The sequence below is a fragment of the Lagenorhynchus albirostris genome, chromosome 4 (assembly GCF_949774975.1).
Source record: "Lagenorhynchus albirostris chromosome 4, mLagAlb1.1, whole genome shotgun sequence".
NCBI lineage: Eukaryota > Metazoa > Chordata > Mammalia > Artiodactyla > Delphinidae > Lagenorhynchus > Lagenorhynchus albirostris.
The window spans coordinates 117658063-117676745 of record NC_083098.1 but is presented as its reverse complement, the minus strand read 5'-3'; the positions used below and the strand labels follow the sequence as shown (position 1 = coordinate 117676745).

At 38.8% G+C, this 18683-nt stretch overlaps 1 protein-coding gene across 1 annotated transcript in view; it reads left to right on the top strand.

Moving 5' to 3' along the window:
* COL25A1 (collagen type XXV alpha 1 chain) overlaps positions 1-18683 on the top strand; it is a 452466-nt gene that overhangs the window by 324965 nt on the left and 108818 nt on the right. Inside the window, exons 8-10 of the mRNA XM_060147387.1 lie at positions 14274-14333; positions 15881-15988; positions 17536-17571. Of these exons, the coding sequence (XP_060003370.1) occupies positions 14274-14333; positions 15881-15988; positions 17536-17571 (204 nt within the window). The remainder of the gene's footprint in view (positions 1-14273; positions 14334-15880; positions 15989-17535; positions 17572-18683) is intronic.

Sequence of the window (18683 nt, the reverse complement as noted above, 5' to 3'; positions counted from 1 at the left end):
CCTCAATAAGCAATGGCATAGCATAAAACTGACTACTTCCTGTGATGGTGACGGTGATGCTCCCAAGGCAGTTCTAAGCTTATTCAAAATAGCTCTCATATCCCAGCTCACTTTCTTCTGCTCCAGCTCCTTCATCCATTCCTCGTGTGACACCTCTGTATCTTCTTTCTCTCCTGGCTGTTCTCTATATGTGTTTCTGTCTACCCTTAAAGGGTAACACCCAAAAATTAAACACATTAATTCAGGTGGAGTCTGGCCTAAGTGGGACAGAACCTACCTGCTTATGCCTCTGTTTATGTTAATATTGCAGGGAATTAGATTAGCTTTAAGCCACATTGACAATCATATCATATATTGATGTATACATTTATTATCAACGTAAATTCTAAAGTCTTTTTCTCACTGCTACTAGCCCTTAGCTCCTCAACTGTGTATCATTATGGCTTGTTTATTGGATCCAAACACTGTTCTTTACTTTTATTCCCACACTATTAGTATTCTCTGCCCTGTTGAGATCCTCTCTTGGAGTCTGATTCTGCCATCCAGCAAATATTACATCTCTCTTCTGCCCCATTTTCTGGAGATCTGAGATATAGGTATAGAAACAGATAAACAAACTGAGAGAGACCCAAATTTTAAGAAGACTAATCTAATCCATGACACAAATGTTGAATGGAGTTCAAACTGAGAACGGGAACTGTGGGACAGTTTAAGCAGTATTACCGAGGTAAATTGTTCAACCAGTTATAAATCTACTTGTTTATTTGCTTTCAGTTCATATTTCTCAATTTAGTCTATAAGGATAATATGACATACCTCTTGCTATAATCCAGTTATATATGTACATCCATCTACTAATAACCTTTTTTAAAAAGATCATATTTTTAAACTGCACTTCTTTTTCAGATTTTCACTAACAATGCTTTTAATAATCTATTCTAATCTTTAGTCAATAAAATTCTACCAATCTGTCTATATTTTGCATGATTTACCTTCTTCCTTGTTTTTTCTTCTATGACTTCTCTTACTTTCTACAGTTCCTGAAAAATAATTTGAATGGTTTGGTAATTTTTTTGGCAAATGCTTTGTATTTTAAAAGTCATTTCTTCAGACTAATTTAGACTCCCAAGGTTTTCGTTTATAGTCTCTTTACTTTTCTTGGCATTTTATACTACCAATGTTTGTGCCTTTTTTTTTTTTTTTTTTTTTTTTTTTTTTTTTTTTTTTTGCGGTACGCGGGCCTCTCATTGATGTGGCCTCTCCCATTGTGAAGCACAGGCTCCGGACGCGCAGGCTCAGCGGCCATGGCTCACGGGCCCAGCCGCTCCGCGACATGTGGGATCCTCCCGGACCGGGGCACGAACCCGCGTCCCCTGCATCGGCAGGCGGACCCCCAACCACTGCGCCACCAGGGAAGCCCTGTTTGTGCCATTTTTTAATCCGAGTGTCTGTATTTGTCTCGTTTAACAGAGAATTAGAAACTAAATAGAAACTGGATGCTGTTGATTTCTTCTGTCAGTTATTAACAATTTACTCCCAGTTGGCCAAAGGGGGAAAAAGAAGGCCTATTCTTTGATTCTCCTTCTCTTTCCGATTCTAACGGCAAATGTTCTTCTTGCTCTCAGCATTTTCCCCCAGATTCAGCGGGCCTTAGTGCTCCTGACCCAGACTTTACTGTTCCATGCCACTCTTCTATATTAATCCTTAGTTTGACTTTCACTTCCTTTTCCCTTTCCTTCCTTACATCTAATTATGATAGTCATAACAAAGGAAATCCAACAAAGAATAAGAGAGTGGAAGGGAAATTAAAGGCCTAATAATTCACAAATTGGTTAATGATTCCTTGTACAAAAGTTGACTCTAGCAATTCCTTTGAAAATAATTTTTTTCTCAATCATATTTGTTTCACGCCATTTCCCCAACATTTAATAATTTTCCCAAACATTTCACAAGTCAAGAAACATGGAGAATTGTACAAATGGACAAATGTTTATGAAGCTTCAGCTCAACTGTAGGTAATGTAAGGAGCTGGAAAATGGTAAATTATTCTTCCTTACTTTGTGTTCCGTAATTGCTAATATTCCACATCACCCAAGGAGAATAGTTGACAGTGCCTTATGTGTAAATAAGTAAGTAATTCAATTTCAATAATGATATGATAGGCATACATCTTGTAATTCTTTAGCCACATATGGGAATCATAAAAGTTGTAGCTGATGAGGTGGAAGAACTGGTAACTTATCTGAGTATACCAGATGCCACCTGGTTTTTAAAATGTAAACTCTGGTCCTTATGGGTACTGAAACTGTAGACTCATTGAATTAAAATAAGACCTATGAAATATGTTTTTATTTGGGAAACTGGGCTATTACTTTTATCTTTTAAGACACCAGAGAAATATTTTCCTTGGTTTTACTTATGTTTAATACCATCATTTCACGTGTTCAAACACAGAATACAGTTATTCACTGTTCATTCTTTTTTTATTTACCGGTAAATAAGGCAAGCATTTCATTTAATGTTTACTAAGTTAAAAGGCGATGTTACACTTTGAAATAATTCTTGTAATCATAGGGAAAACAATCTTGCTTCTGTTATATGTGGCAAGTTCCTTTGATACATGACATATTAAGTACTTTTAAATAAAGAGACAATCGACCCCATCAGAAACTGCAGCTACAGCTTATTTTGAGCAGGCATTTTCAGTAACTCTCCAAGACAAGTTGATCTTTACTCTTAACATTTTTGGCTGGCTTATTATCATCTAAATATTTGAAATTGGAAGGTGTAAAAGGAAATTTGAGGTAAAAAAAAGAGTTTGAATATTATCAGTGTAGTTATTTCAAGTAAATTATAGGTGCACATAAATATCACTTTTAAAGAGTAGATGTAATAGGGCTTCCCTGGTGGCACAGTGGTTGAGAGTCCGCCTGCCGATGCAGGGGACACGGGTTCGTGCCTCGGTCTGGGAGGATCCCACGTGCCGCGGAGAGGCTGGGCCCGAGGGCCATGGCCGCTGAGCCTGCGCGTCCAGAGCCTGTGCTCCGCGGCGGGAGAGGCCACAGCAGTGAGAGGCCCACGTGACGCAAAAAAAAAAAAAAAAAGAGTAGATATAATAAACATCATAGTATATCACAACTTAATGTTAAAAATGTATCGCATTTCATTAAATAACATCATCACCAACCACAGCCAGGAAATGAAAACTAAAAAGGAGAAAGTTCATATTATGATTTCTAATATCCATATCATTAAAAAGTTTAGACTTAATTTCACAGAAGTCGGGAAATTCTGAGATTGCCAAAGAAACCGTAACTCTCGCATAGATTACAACAGCCTCTTTCATGAGGAGCTCAAATCATCGGACTCCTCCCAAACGGATCCATCACTGTGGAGTGTTATATCACTACAACAGTGTATCCATCACTTCCTTTTCAAAAAGGAATTACACCTTGTTCTCTTCTTCCTCCTAGAGGTCCTGTATATTTTGAAAGTTTTTTGATTTAAGAACCAGTGGTCTGAATTACAACATGTGATTGATACAATGAGAACATCTAGCCCTTTCTTCAAATGTTAATACAACAAAATAAAGTTCCTGCAAGGGACTAACTGAATTACTTCCTTTCTGAAGCAAAGCCCTTCCACACTTGGCTCGTTTCTGATTCAACATTCAGAAACACTAGATCAGAGATCTTTAACTAGTACTCTGTGGCCCAGCTCCTCCCCCCAAATGTATTTTTGTTTGGACTATAAAATGTTTTAAAGTAAATTTGAATTGGTAGCAAATGTTTAAAATCTGAAGCATTTGTTAAAAAAAAAAAAAGAAAACCCTCAGATTTCTGGCTTCTCTTGGAGCATGTGAAGATGTAGCAGTACTAGGTAGGCCTTCCCCCGTGGCAAAATCAGTTAAGTCCTCCTTATTGCCTTTTAGCCCCAGCTTGACTCCTATTCAGCCAAACATCCCCACTTCCTTTTGTCTTAAACCTGCTCCCTTATTTATGTTATCTGCCTGGTCCTTAGAGCCATTTGCATTTACTCCGTGTTCAACAAGTAACATCAAATATAAATATAATTATAGGGCATTCAGATGTCCTAAATCGCATTCAGTATTTTAGGTCCATATGGAAACATGCAAATTTCAGGGATGCTTTCAAGACACAGACTATTTTAGTTTTGAGTAGTTGAACAGACCCTGGGAAAACACTAAAATTTAGGACGTAGACTAAAGGGGGATATTAGAGAATAGGACTAGTTAACTAGTAGAGGAACGTACCTTGAGTGATACTACTACAAGTAACAGTACTCTCTGGTGAACTCTTCCAGCTACGCCATTATCCTTTTGTTGCTAAGGTCATTTATGAATAGTTCCATTATCCCAGAGGGCTATCAAGTGTTAGCTGTGGGCTCAAATTTATTTGTGGGGGAGGGTGAACTTCAGAGGTGGATTAGGAAATACAAGGATAGCTGTCCACTTGTTATAGCTGAGCCCCATGGGACTCTCACCAGCTCTTTTATACGCTGGTTTCTAGCCATCTGCCTCTTCTGAGGGAAGAAGAAAAGACGCTGCCATCCAGGAAGCATGCCCAAGGAATTTTAGAGTCAACTCAATTTAATATCATACAAAGGAAGTTTAGCAAATACCCATTAAGCCAGACACTAAATAGAGTCTCTAGGGAATAACAGAACACTTTTCCTTTTCTCCCAGAATGAAGAATGCAAAAACGTTGAGTTTTTCTCATAGGACAAATGCCGATTTTTCCTTCAGTGTAAGATGCCCTGTCAGCAAATGAATCTTCTATTTGCTTGGCACTGTTCTTTCCTGATCTTACTGTGCCTCCTCTCTCAAATGTAGACTGTTTTCTTCCAGAAAGTGGATAGGGTATATGCAAGTTGAGGTGAGCCCTTGACCTGGCAACCTCAGCTAGAAAGCACCCCTTGGTTTCAACAGAAGTATAGGTGCAGAATATTATTGTCCTGTATGTTATCATGATACTGTACCATCTTTGAGGGAAAATTCCTGGAGAATTAAAACATTATTAATATTTTATTAAATAATTCAGAATTTTCATGCAAATTGCATGAAAATCAGATGGGTGGAATTAAAGCTTTTGCATGATTTATTTTTTAAAGGGCTGGGATTGTTAAGCAAATTATTATGCAGTGTTTGGTAATCAAATTGATGTTCTAAACAAGATCTCTGTATTTTTTTTTTTTTAATTTCCTAAAAGATCAAAAATTTTCACGGGTCTGTTTTTGCATTTACTTGCAAAACCTATATGCTAACTGTAATGTGCTTATTTATTCATTAAAGCAATTAATTAAAGATACTAGATAACAATTGATCAGGCTAGTTCTGATTAATATATAAAATTGAAATCATAGATGGAAATTTATTTTTAATTACTGTAAACTGGTATAAATTATAATATATAATTCAGATTAGCATCTATTTAGACAGGCTATTTGCCAGTCTAGCCTATATTAACAAGTTGTATTTTTCAAAACTAAATTCATTGCCTTAACTTCAAAACTTACTACTCTTCTTACAATCTTTAATTCTGTTAAATGGATCTTTGTCATCAATTTTGGAACAAGCTTACAATCCTTCCTTGAAACCCTCAGAGTCAAATGTGTTTCAGAATTTAGAGTTTTTAGGTATTAGAAAGTTCATATTGTTGATACACCAGGCATTGTCTGACACCCTTAAAGAGGCCTGAGGCACTCTGTAATTAAACCATTAATTTCTGCTGTGAAATACATGCATGTTCACACTAAGCAGGATTATTCGTGAGCAGAAATAGCCTCACATCTGTTCAAGTAAGTTTTTGCCACCAAATGGGTTTGCTGCAAAGTTAGAAAAATCTTTAGTTAAACTTATGAAGAATTGTTTTGTTTTCAGGGACTTTCGATTTTGGAATTGCAGATAAAGGATCATGGACTACATCTTGATTTTTAATCTGTTCATCATAATTTGGCCAGGGTTGTCTTCCTCAAATGCACGTATGGCATGGCACGTTCATTTTATAAACACCTTCGTGGTTTCCCACAACTTCCCCCTTTAAAGCCTTTTTGAAGACTTGCCATATATATACCCTATCAACTTTTCTAGGCTCTTACCTAAAAACTGCTTCACCCCAACTAAACTCAACTTACCAGCAATTTCCAAGTATACCTTCCTCCTTTTTGCTCAGTATACTTCAGACTGGAATACCTTCTTCCAGAGGCCCCAAGTCCACACCGCACCTCAAATAGCATCGTCCTTTTCATCCTTCTTCACCCACCTCAAATCCCACCTCTACAGAGGCACAACTCCATTCCCCAGTCAGAATGTGCTTAAAAAGCATACTGCCTGCTCCCCTAACTAGCACTAATTTAGTATATTTTCCATTTGAATTGAAAATCATGTGATAACCTCCCTTCCCTACTAGATTTAAACACTTACAGCTTCTTTCACTATATTTGGCATATTTAAGAGTCACTTGTTAGATGAAGGAATGGATGTTTTAGTATAATCTCTCTTGATCTCATCAATCTAACCTCCTACAGGAATCCCACACCCATAGTCCTTGCCATTGCCCTTATCCTAACCTTCTCAAGTGGAGAACAGGGTCTAGATCTCAAGGGAACACCTAGAACACGACCTAATCTTTGTATTCTAAGTGTAGATTCAGCATATCTTTGGAAAAGAAAAATATACTTTCTCTTTGGTTCCAATATTCATCTTGCTGATACTGTCAGGAAGGAAGGCAGCAGAGCCCTTGGAGAGTGGCCAGGCACTACAGGGTACTTCATTATGCAGGTCTCAACTTCAACATCACTTCCCTGGGAAGTCCTCCCTGACCAGCTGACCTCAGTTAGGTCCCCTTTCTTTGCATTCTCATAGCTTTTGTTTTGCTAACAGTCATCATATTCACTTCGAGGGTATGATTCTCATCCAAAACCTCAGATGATTAAGAAATATTAATTTCTTAGTCATCTTAATGACTTAATTTTCTATAACAATTTGATTTCTGAACCTACATCTCCTCCACTTGTTGGCTAAACAACAAACATCAGTCTTCTTGAGATTTCCACACTTTCTTCCTCCTTTTGGACAGACTCACTTTTCTGCGGTCTTATGGCATCAGAAGGTCTGGGGGTGAGAATTGAGAGGCACCTTGTCTTCTCCTGTCGGTCCACACAGTTTGCTGCTGAGAAGGCAGCGTGGCCCAGCTAACCTGCAAGGCCCTTCAGAAACAGCGTGTCAGTGCTGCATCACTGGGGCATGGGGGACTCTGCTGTTTCTGTGCCATGCTTCAGACAGGGAAATCTTTTGCAAGGCTGCCCCTGGTCCTGTGCATCTAGATAAGTCACATAGCCATTTCTTCTTTGAGGTATTGTTGCCTTCCTGGAAGTGCTGTGGGGAAGCAGGGCTTAGGCCCCCTCTGCTCTTGAGGACCACAGTTCTCCTTCCTCTCTTCCAGTTTGGGGGAATATCTTCCTAGATATTTTTGATTTCTAGCAATGTTGGCAAACAAGTTTTCTTTTCCACCCTGCCTCTTCGTACCTCTCCTGACGCAATAGCAGATGGCCAACCAAGAGCTTGATTGAGGGACAAAGGAAATGGAGAACTATAAGGGAAAAAGAGCATAGACACTTATATGAAAAGAGATCCCAGCCATATTCATAATTGCCCGTTTAATGTCTGCATGACTTCATTGTACTCTAAGCTCCATGAAGCCTGGGGAAAGGCTTTCTAATCTCAGTGTCCAAATATTGCCTTTTTTATAGTAAGCATAATTCTTATAGTAGTATAAATTCTTCTTGAATAAATGAATGAATAAATGGGAATGCAATTCAGAGACTGTGAAGGATTTATGGGACGTATAGTGGCTAAGAGGGTAGACTCTGCAGCAGATGGCTGGGGTGTGAATCTTGGCTCTGCTCCTATACTTAGGTGGGAAAACCCATAACCTCTTTGTGCCTCCAATTCCTCATCTGTCAAATGGTTGTTGTGAGGAGTAAAAGAGCTAAAGCTCTTAGAACTAATACCCGACACATAGTAAGTATCATATGAGTCTCCACTACTATCATTACCATCATCATCATTATTTATTATCTTATTATTATTAAGAAACGCTAACACAGGACTGATTCAATGATAGCAAAGTTTATATAAATAAAATTGACATAATTTTAATTTTGCACTATTTTCCAGACTGTGAGGCTCTTTTGTTTTCTTCCCTGTTTCCCACATCTACACTGCATTCTCTGGTTCCCTTGGGCTGGGGCAGTCCTTCTTCGGGAATCCTACCTCTTTTAATGACGTCTTATCTTTTGTTGGTGTTTCTTAGCCGTATGCCCTCGGGAAACACAACACCCCCTGGAATCCCTTCTTAGATCATAGCAAGGAGATCCTGTCTCAGTATGTGTACTTCAGGTGGTTTTGCTTATTCTTTACCTCTACCAGTGTTGAAGTTTTTCTGCCATCTTTCTGCTTGTTTATAGATCCTTTGCAGTTTGTCTTTGCTTACATAGCATTTCAGTGGCTATAGTATTTAATGACATGACTTTGTCAATGTAGAGATTGCGTTGTTCTCTTTCTCTTCTAAGTAATTTGTAAATTCACATTTATCATATACATATAAAAGATAATTCCTGGAGTGACTAGGGTTAACATTTATGATAGAACACAATAGCATGGAACTTGGAGTATCTATAAAAAGGAAAAATTAACTTTTTGAGCCAAATATTTAATTTAACTACAGAAAGCTAGTTCTTTCCATAATTATCATAAGACAGTCTTTTTCAGCCAGCTATAAATACTGATTTTCACAGGCTCCAGGGCTCATATTATTTGGTTGTTCAAAGGATTCTTTTCGCTGTTTAGCTTCATATGGTTGATTTTTCTATTCAGACAGATTATGCCATCTACTGCAATATGGAATGATTTAGCAGCAAATTTCTTTCTTTTAATTTTTTTCCTTAGTTAGCCTTCTAAGAGTTCCTGCTGTTAAACTAGTTATTCTTTTACCTAAATATTTTTGCTACCTATTATAATATTTCCCCATCTGGTCTCTCTTAGCTAGAAATCATTTTATCAACTTCTAGGAATATTTGTCTTTATTTATGCTGCACACATACCCACTATAATGGTTGTGTCGCAATGCATGATATGTTTTGGGTAAACAGAATTATGATACTGTTTACATTATGGAGAAACTCAGGGATTCTCATTTCTCAGCATAACACATATCTTTTCTTCCAATATGATTTGCTATGGGGGCCCCTTGACCACCTTTATAATTAAAATAATTGTTTATTTTTTCCTCCAGACCTCTACAACCTCACGGACACTCCCTTGTGCTTACTAGTAAGCATCCATCATCAGTGATATTGGCCATTGTTAGCCTGTTCTTACTATGGGTCATTTATGTGCATTTATTCAGCGTAATTAATGATGCAGTAAACAGTGAAGTCAAGTGTGTCTACCACTTTGAGTCATTTGCCTGTACAGAATCTTTGTTAGGAGAGTTCACATTCCTCCTGTTTCTACAACCACTTTTTATTAATCCTATTTGTAGTTACCTCTTCCTCTGCTCATCCCTTAAATCAAAGTCTTTCCAAGGGTTCCTTCCTAGGTCTGTTCTCTCTACAGCCTCCCTAGGTGACCCCACATAGCCCTATGACTTGTGATTCCCACCTCTCTCCTGACTATTTTATATGCACGTATAAAATAGTGTCTGCCCCTTGGCTGGCCATATACACCTCAAATTCAGCAAGCTAACTGAACTCATCATCTGAAACCACCTGCATGCCCCAGAAAACCCTCTTACTTCTAGTGTTCCCTCTACCATCCTTCAGTTGCTCAACCTAGAGACCTAGGACCATCCTCTGCTCCCCTTTCTCCCTTATGTTCCCAGCCAAGCTACAAGTCCTATGGATTCTACTTCCTTAATATCACACGAAACTATCAGTTTTTCCTCTAGTTCTAGGACACAGTCCCTCAACTAGACTACTGTGACATCTTCCTAAATGGTCATTCTGTCTTTGATTTTACTATTGCCTTGCCATCCCCCATCCCCTCTTTCACCTGGCTGGGGAGTCTTCCATGGCTGCCCAAACCTTGCATTAGGTGCACGTTTTATTTCTTTTGCAGCCCCTCCATTCCTCCATTGTAATGATTATTACTTCCTATCATTACTGGCTGCTTATTTTTCCCTATTTCCCCGCCACACATTAAACCCAGTGAGCTTAGGGTCCTTTCCATTCAATCCCCAGGGCCTAGCACAGTGAAGACTGCACAGAAGGGACTCAGTAAATACTTCTTAAATATTGTTGTATATTCGTCAATTTTTAAGCTTTCTAATACTTAAACTATAAAACAAGTAGAGAGAAATTATAAACACAAAACTTCATGATGACAAAGTCTGGAATCAGAATTCCTGGATTAAGTTTCTGGCTCTATCATTGCCTTATTGAATATTCTTGACAAAACCCAAAATTTTCTCACTATAATGTAATCATGTAACACTCATCATTTCTGAGTACACAATAAAAATGACAATAGTATCTTGAATTTATGGCTTCCAAGTAGTTAGCAGCATTTCTTATGAATTACTTATTTGTTCACCATCCCTTTGGGGTAGGCCAGCGTCTTTCCTTCTAGAAGGCAATGAAGGGAGATAGAGTTCCTCCTGTAATGGTGTCAAAACACCGGTCCTGGTTGGTTACCTACTTCACAGAATGTGGGGAAGATTCATGAAGTTATCTGAGTCTTTATGCTCAGGAAAATGTGTTCTGTAAAGTAGTTTTACACGCTTGTATATCCAATTTCTTAAGAGCTCAAAATATTTGGGGGTGAAAATGTGTACAAATTATTTCAGTACTTCAGCTTATTCCTGGGCTCTTTCTCCATGTTTTTCTGGAGACAGTTTTTTTTTTCCACACCCACTCAAACCATCTGTGTACCAGGCAAGTTTTCCAAGATGTGAAACCAAGTGAAATATGTCCATTCCAGTTATTTAGAAAGGACTGTGACTAATGATACTGTGGAAGAATGGCACGGGTGATGAAAAAGTACGCTCTCTGTGTGAACAGCTAGGGCAGCCTAGCAGTTAGAGTCACGCAAAGCCTAGCCATACAGACAAGCACTCAGCACCAGTGCTTTTCAAACTTACCCTCCAAAGACCTTCTGCAGGAAGCGGAACCAGCTGAGTGTCTCTGTGACCTGGAGATATCCCCTGTGAGATGAGGTTCTCTACCACCATCAAATGGTAACATTTTAAAAAATTTGTGCAAGTTTTACATTCTATCCCAAATATGTCAACGTTTGCTTTATATAAAAATGTCTCAAATTACTTACCATTGGGGATTCCCTGGCAGTCCAGTGGTTAGGACTCCGCCCTTCCACTGCAGGGGCACGGGTTCAATCCCTGGTTGGGAAACTAAGATCCTGCATACCACATGATGCGGCCAAATATATATATATATACACACCATTCATTAAAATGGACTCTTAAGGAAGAGGTACCATATTTATTATTGCCTTTAAACTCTCCCCAGGACACTGGCATGTGCTTTTTTTCAAACATTACCCCAGTTTGAAAAGCACAGAGTCCTAGGATATTGCAGCCCAGGCCATGGTTTTTTGTTAGAACTTAAGAGAATTTGCCCCCCTGTCCCCTTTCTACTTTGTTACATGTAAACTCCTGAAGTCCTTTTGCCTAACTCACTGATGAAATCTTTTAAATGTTGCTCTAAGCACCCGATTGGTAGCATGTCCACTGTTAAGATGATGGAGGAATATAAAATCAGCTTCCTCAGCAACCTAAGTGTCCATCAACAGATGAATGGATAAAGAAGATGTGGCACATACATACAGTGGAATACTACTCAGCCATAAAAAGAAATGAAACTGAGTTATTTGTAGTGAGGTGGATGGACCTAGAGTCTGTCATACAGAGCGAAGTAAGTCAGAAAGAGAAAAACAAATACCGTATGGTAACACATATATATATGGAATCTAAGAATGAAAAAAAAAAAGGTCATGAAGAACCTAGGGATAAGACAGGAATAAAGACACAGACCTACTAGAGAATGTACTTGAGGATATGGGGAGGGGGAAGGGTAAGCTGTGACAAAGTGAGAGAGTGGCATGGACATATATACACTACCAAACGTAAAATAGATAGCTAGTGGGAAGCAGCCGCATAGCACAGGGAGACCAGCTTGGTGCTTTGTGACCACCTAGAGGGGTGGGATAGGGAGGGTGGGAGGGAGGGAGATATAAGAGGGAAGAGATATGGGAAATATGTATATGTATAACTGATTCACTTTGTTATAAAGCAGAAACTAACACACCATTGTAAAGCAATTATACTCCAATAAAGATGTTAAAAAAAAAATCAGCTTCCTCAAATAGAGATTTTCTGTTGGAGAAAAAGTATCTGTCTGAGATGGGAATTATCTAACCACTTCTCTCTTTAGATCTCATTAACACTGGAAACCAAACTAAGTTCTAAAACTTAATGCTTTTTGGTAAGCATTTAGAAAATATGATCAAACAGCAAACTGGTCATGCTCAGATATGAGTGCAAGAAGTGACTTATTTATACATGCAAATTTCAAAACATTTGTAAGGTCTACCATGTGTGCTGTTAAAAGGGTTTTAATTTTAAATTATTTTTGTTAGATAATCCCGTTTAAAGTAACACTATGATTTATCGCCACTAATCAAGATGCTGATCCCTCATAGACTTCTTGTTTGTATCTGTTTTTGTTCTTTGTTACATAAATACGAGGTTTATATATAAAATTCTGACTGTGTAACATAGGGCTAATGAGTCTCAGATGGAAAGATGCTGGCGCATTACCATCTAATAACATTTTAAACTCATATTCCATAGTAAAACAAAAGCAAACTGTACACATCTGTTTTCCAACTTGTAGCATTTCTGAATTTGTGGAGAGTCTCTGTTTAAAGGACTTTTACTTGAGGAGAAGAAAAAGAGGATATAGGTCACCTCAAAACTACCCAGCCACTTAATAACCTTATCAGATAGGACTTGGCAAAAGGGATAAGATTTCCTCGGCTTTGCTTCCTGAGAAGTCCCAGCTCTAAAGGACAAGGATCAGAGGCATTAGGGCTGAAGAGATGTCTCAGACTACAAACACAAATTTATTGTCTCTCTTAAGAAAAATATATCCCTAATAAGGAGGAAAGAAGGGGAAAAATATACCAAAACTAATAAAATTTAAAAACTAGATAATGTCTGGCTTTTTCTAGAAATATCCTCGAAGTAGATTTGGGTGGGAAGAGGGGAAAGGCAGTGGGGAGGAGAAAACATAGGAAGGAATCCTGCAGACACTCGAGACCATATATTATCATGGTTGTTGTTTAATTTTTTGTATGGTAAAAGTATTCTTTATGGGAAGAAAATTGGAATACAAGGCTCTGATATCACATGTTGTCGGAAAAAGAACACAGGCAAAATTTCTCTCTCAGACCTACCCAGTTGATAACGCCTGTGAACACAAGTTAGTACAAGCTAGTAAAGTACAGGCTTTTAAAATATCCTTTGCCCATTTTCCTTGGTTAAGGAATTCAAAACCACTTTTCTGCTTCAAGGGGGTGTGTGAACTGTCAAGTTCTTTTGGAAAAGTTACGTGACAGAAGTGATTACTGCAGAGTGTGACCATAAATCCCCCTGACATGAAATACACATGTTATAAGAGACAGATTTCCATCCACCACCACTGCAGGAATTCCTGAAACAGGAAAGACCTGAGAATCATCATATGATTGGAGACAGAAATTTTGATATGTGGGTGGTAAGACTATATTTTTTGACGCGTACTGCATTTATTCTGAGGAATACATCTGATCTGAGTGCAAAATTCTGTTCACTGTTGTCCAAAAAAGATTTGATACATGTATTGTATGTCCTGAGTTGTAAACAGAATATCAGTAGAGGGAAATTACAGTGTTGTGTTCATAACGGAGTCTGTAGTTATCTCCATTCTGTACTAACATTGTGTACGTAAGAGTCCAGAAATCTTAAGTGTATGTACACAGATCCCAGTGTACCTGAGTTCTCAAGCTGACCGTTCCCTTTAAGAAATGGTTGGCTTGGGGGCCTCACGTGTCTGATTTTGTTTACTGTGTCAAACAAGGCAAGACTTAGAGCCAGGACGGGGTGGCATTAGGTACATGCTTGTTGTGTTTGTCCACCAGTGGAATGTCTGTGTGACGTTTTGTGTCGTGTTGTTTTGGTGCTGTGCCCTGTCCATAGGGTCTGCCAGGCTTCTCCACAGTTGCCGCTCTGCACAGTAATCAGATCCTCACCGTCAAGGTTCGTGGTTGGCACCCATGCCCCCGCAGTCAGAGCCCTCAATCAGCATAAGAGTGAGCTACAACAGCTCAACTGGCTTTCCGAGTCCAGTCCTTTCCTCACACACACAGGTTATTGGGCACTTGGAACCTCACCTCCATCAGTGAGGTCAAACGTCCATTAAGAAGGAGAATCTTGAGCCTATAAGAGAAGAGCGTATTGAAGTCGAAGAGAGGCAGGCAAGCTCTGGGAGGCTGTGCCACGCCTCGGTGGTTTGATTGGCATGCATTGCAATGCTCTGACAGTTTTCAGTGGATTGAACAATCCTAAGTACTCTGGACTTCGGGCATCCGTAAAATGACAGTCGAGTTCGTGCCGCGTTATGCTGGTTGAGGAGTCTGACAGAAATTGAACTGGCGCTTCGTCTCCGGACTTTCCGCTCAGCGTGCAGGATGCAGGTGGCCCCAGGTTACCTGCTTCTTGAATATACAACATTGAAAGAGGTCCAACGCCCACAGCAGAAAAAGATTCATTTCTAACTAAAAATCTGGTTTCCCCATCCCGTTTCAGGGTTCTGTTTCTTTCAAGAAGAGCCAGAGGGTCCGATGTCAGACACAAGCGCCAGTTCTGTTTTGTTTGATGATTATGAGTCTAATGTGTGTATCTTTATTTCTTTCTTGGGGCCTTCTGATGCCTATTCTTCAACTCTCTCATCTCTGAACTCCAACCTTTGACCTCACCTGACTGATCAGATGGTGTTTCCTAAAATCAATCATGGGTTTCTCTCTGCTGATCAGCAGCTCATTAAACGCCGCCTGATTAAGGTAGTGCTTATTCTTGCTCAAGTCTGATTTCTCCTTTACATTCGATTTTTACTCTGTATACTGTTGCTTTACCATTTATCTCTCATAGGCAGAGTGTGGGTGGTGGGTATTTATTTTAAAATATCCTAGAGCAAAATTATGTTTAGTGAGCTGCATTTGTTTGAAATGTATGTGAAAATACCAAAACCAAAAGGTATAGAAAGCCAATCTAAGTTCTTCTTAAATTAAAAAAAAAAAGGAAGCTTAAAAATTACATGCAGTGATAGATCCAGTTTCTAAGCTCTCTAGCTTTGGTAATTTATAAATTATTACACAGCATGACAAGAGCCTTGTATGTTTAATTTTATAGCTTATGAAAAAGTAAATATTTGTCCAACTATAAATGCAGCCATTTTATTAAGCCAGGTGAATATAACTGATGCAGCATTGTCATGGATAAAGTTATGCAAAAGTTTTCTGCCAGCTCTGAGTATCATGATAACATATACACTATTTCCAAGAGCTGAGAGTGCTGGTTTCTGAGCTGCTTTGATTTCAACAACGTCTACTCAGCTCGCCCAGCATGAATATTTATTTGCTTCCTACTGGCAGGCAAATTGCCTACAGGCTTTACCATTTGTGGTTGTTCTGGGTCTTTTCATAGTATAAATGTGAATTAGATAATAGAAATTTAAAGTGTTGAAAAGAAGACCTGGGTCTTTATCTTTCACGGTTATTGTTGGTCTGTCCCCTTCTCCATTGTAGGGTGACCAAGGACAGGCTGGGCCTCCAGGCCCTCCAGGCCCTCCAGGCCCACGAGGGCCTCCTGGGGACACAGGGAAAGATGGCCCCCGCGGAATGCCAGGAGTGCCTGTGAGTTGCTTTTTGGATCAGTTGTTCTCACAGGTTTTGTTTCCTTTAAAGGGCTGAGAATTGGGTTGGAGTTGGGGACGGGGGTGGCAGAGGTCAAGTGAGCGGAATGGGTTGAAGGAAGTGGGATGATAGGAAAGTCCCCGAGCAGAGAGGGCACTGCCAGCTGGAATCTGCTTTACCACTCAACCCTCGGGACACCCACGCAAACCACAGCGAGATGCCTGGAGACAGCAACTGACCTGGTCTTCAGGTAAGCCTCAAGAAGTCTGCGACTGGAGATGCCCGATCTCACTTGTGTCCTGACTGCCATAGAGTACCTCGATGCCTTTGGTTGAAACGGAAGACTAGCTTGAAAAACTAGGTGGGAGATTGATAACATTTTACAAAGGATCAAAATAGAGACAATAAAGTCCTATGCAATTTATGGAAAGTAAAAGAGGTAAATCTTCCTAATATTTATCCCTTGCAAGTAACTTGACCCCCCCAATCACTAGTAAAATTAATGGTTAAAACATCAGTGGTTATGGTTTGAATATCATTTGTCCTTTGTATGTGAAGCTTATTAATAGAAATGACTTAACAGCGATCTCAACATTTAGATCTAAGTACTAATTTACTTAGTACTTAGCTACTAAGATTGGTCAAGTGTCAATAATAGAGTAGTAGCACAGGACACTAGATAAATGGTTTGGTTGGGTAGAGGCAACTCAGCAATTTAAAGAAATACATGGAAAAGGTCAAAAATTTGTACACTTATGACTTTAGGACCTGAAATTCAGGTTTATTTCTGAATTAAATTATTTATTTAATGTATTGCTTTAACTTAAATTATTTTCATCGATGTTTTTGTAGTACAAAAGGAATACTAAAATATTTATCCACAAAGTAGAAAAATTTGAAAATAAAGGCAACCAAAAAAGAAAAAACAAATCGGCCATAGTCATTAATGTTTTGTAGATTACATTTTTATATGTACATATTTATGTAATTTTTGAGTGACTCTGTTTTTTTTTTGAGTGACTCTTTCTTTAAGACTATAGGACAACCTTCTTATAAGCCTCATACCCCTCACCAAAAGTTGCTATAAATTTGTCATATGAAATAAGGAATTGACTTTCAGCATAATATGCTGGTTGTTAGGACTGCTTTCACTGGACCATCAGAGGTAGTGGTTTCATCCTAAAAGTGTCTTCTAATGTCTCACCTTTTCTTGGGATGAAACCCCAAAAGATAGAGAACCCATAGCTGCTTTACAGTATAATCATTCCTACTCTTTTTATTTAGAATACCTTCTTGGCATAATTCTTAAATCTCTGCTGTAATATAGATTCGTTGTATTAAATCCTAAAATGTTTATAAAATGCATTTGAAGAAAGAACGTCAGTGCTCTTTAAATGACATTGTGTTTGCATTCCTTTCTTTAGCCTGAAAAGTATATATTTGACATTCAAGATCCCTAGTGGATATTGTGAAAAAGAAAAAAAGAAGATTGAAATTGGTTTTTACTGTCTACAGCATTAATAAAATTATCATTATTCTTTTTTAAGGGTGAACCAGGGAAACCGGGAGAGCAAGGCTTGATGGCAAGTATCTGAATTTATCTTTTTCGATACTGAAAAGAATGAAAAGACAAGTTACTCAAAACTGTGGTCCAGACTGTTTGTAACAAGTGTGCCTGTTTTGTGATCTGTAACAAAGAGTGAGAATTAGTAGAAGTTAAAAAGTGATAGGGATAACTGAATCACTGTGCTGTACCCCTGAAGCTAACACAACATTGTAAATGAACTATACTTCAATTTTTTTTAATGGTTAAAAAAAAAAATGTATTCCTTTAAAACGAACAACCAAAAAAGAAGTGATAGGGCCTGTCCATCACATGCTAAGGATCACATGACAACACATCTGCAGAACTGATACAGGAGGAAAAAAGAGGGAGATTCCAGGTGAAGCAAGTGACAGAGGATGCTGAGGAAGACTCTGTTATAAGAGATTAAATTCAGGGATATGCCTATTAGCTTAAACAGAAATGAGATTTCAGAGGAACCAGGTGTCACTACCTGTGAACTAGTAGAGCAAACCTTCGACAGTGATTCCAGAGGTTTTTCTTTTGCCGAAGGGAGAGAACAGTTGTGCCTTCTTGATCCCTGAAACTGTTAATAAAACGGTAAGTTAGTGGTTAAAATGTCAGCAATTATGGTTTGAATATCATTTGTCCTTCCACCCAGAGAGAAACAGTGGTGCGTTCCTGATCTCTGTCATTAAAAAAGATCATGAAATGATTCCTCTTGGACTTGCCCGTAAACACGCAGGTCCCAGCTCCGCAAGTTTGTTTATGCTTTGCCAGTGAAAGAGAAGTTAGGGCAGCTTACTGAGCCCCAAAGAGTAGAATTCCTTCAACCTACCTCTCCCTGTCACTTCCTCCCTGTCTCTGGAGCTACCTTTCTGACGTACTTTGTGACACGAACAATATTGGGGAACACAGGATGACGCTCTAATAACTCAAATTCCAGAGGACAGCTACGTCTCACACTTGCCCTGGATGCAGTGATGACGATCCCCTTGATCATGTCCATTTCCCACGATGTGTGGCACGCAGCCTGCAGGTGCTCAGGATAGAAAATGTATTTAAAAAAAAATAGAAGCTAGGTCCTAGTGAAACGAATGCACAGGAACACGCTAGTTGGTCAAGAATTAA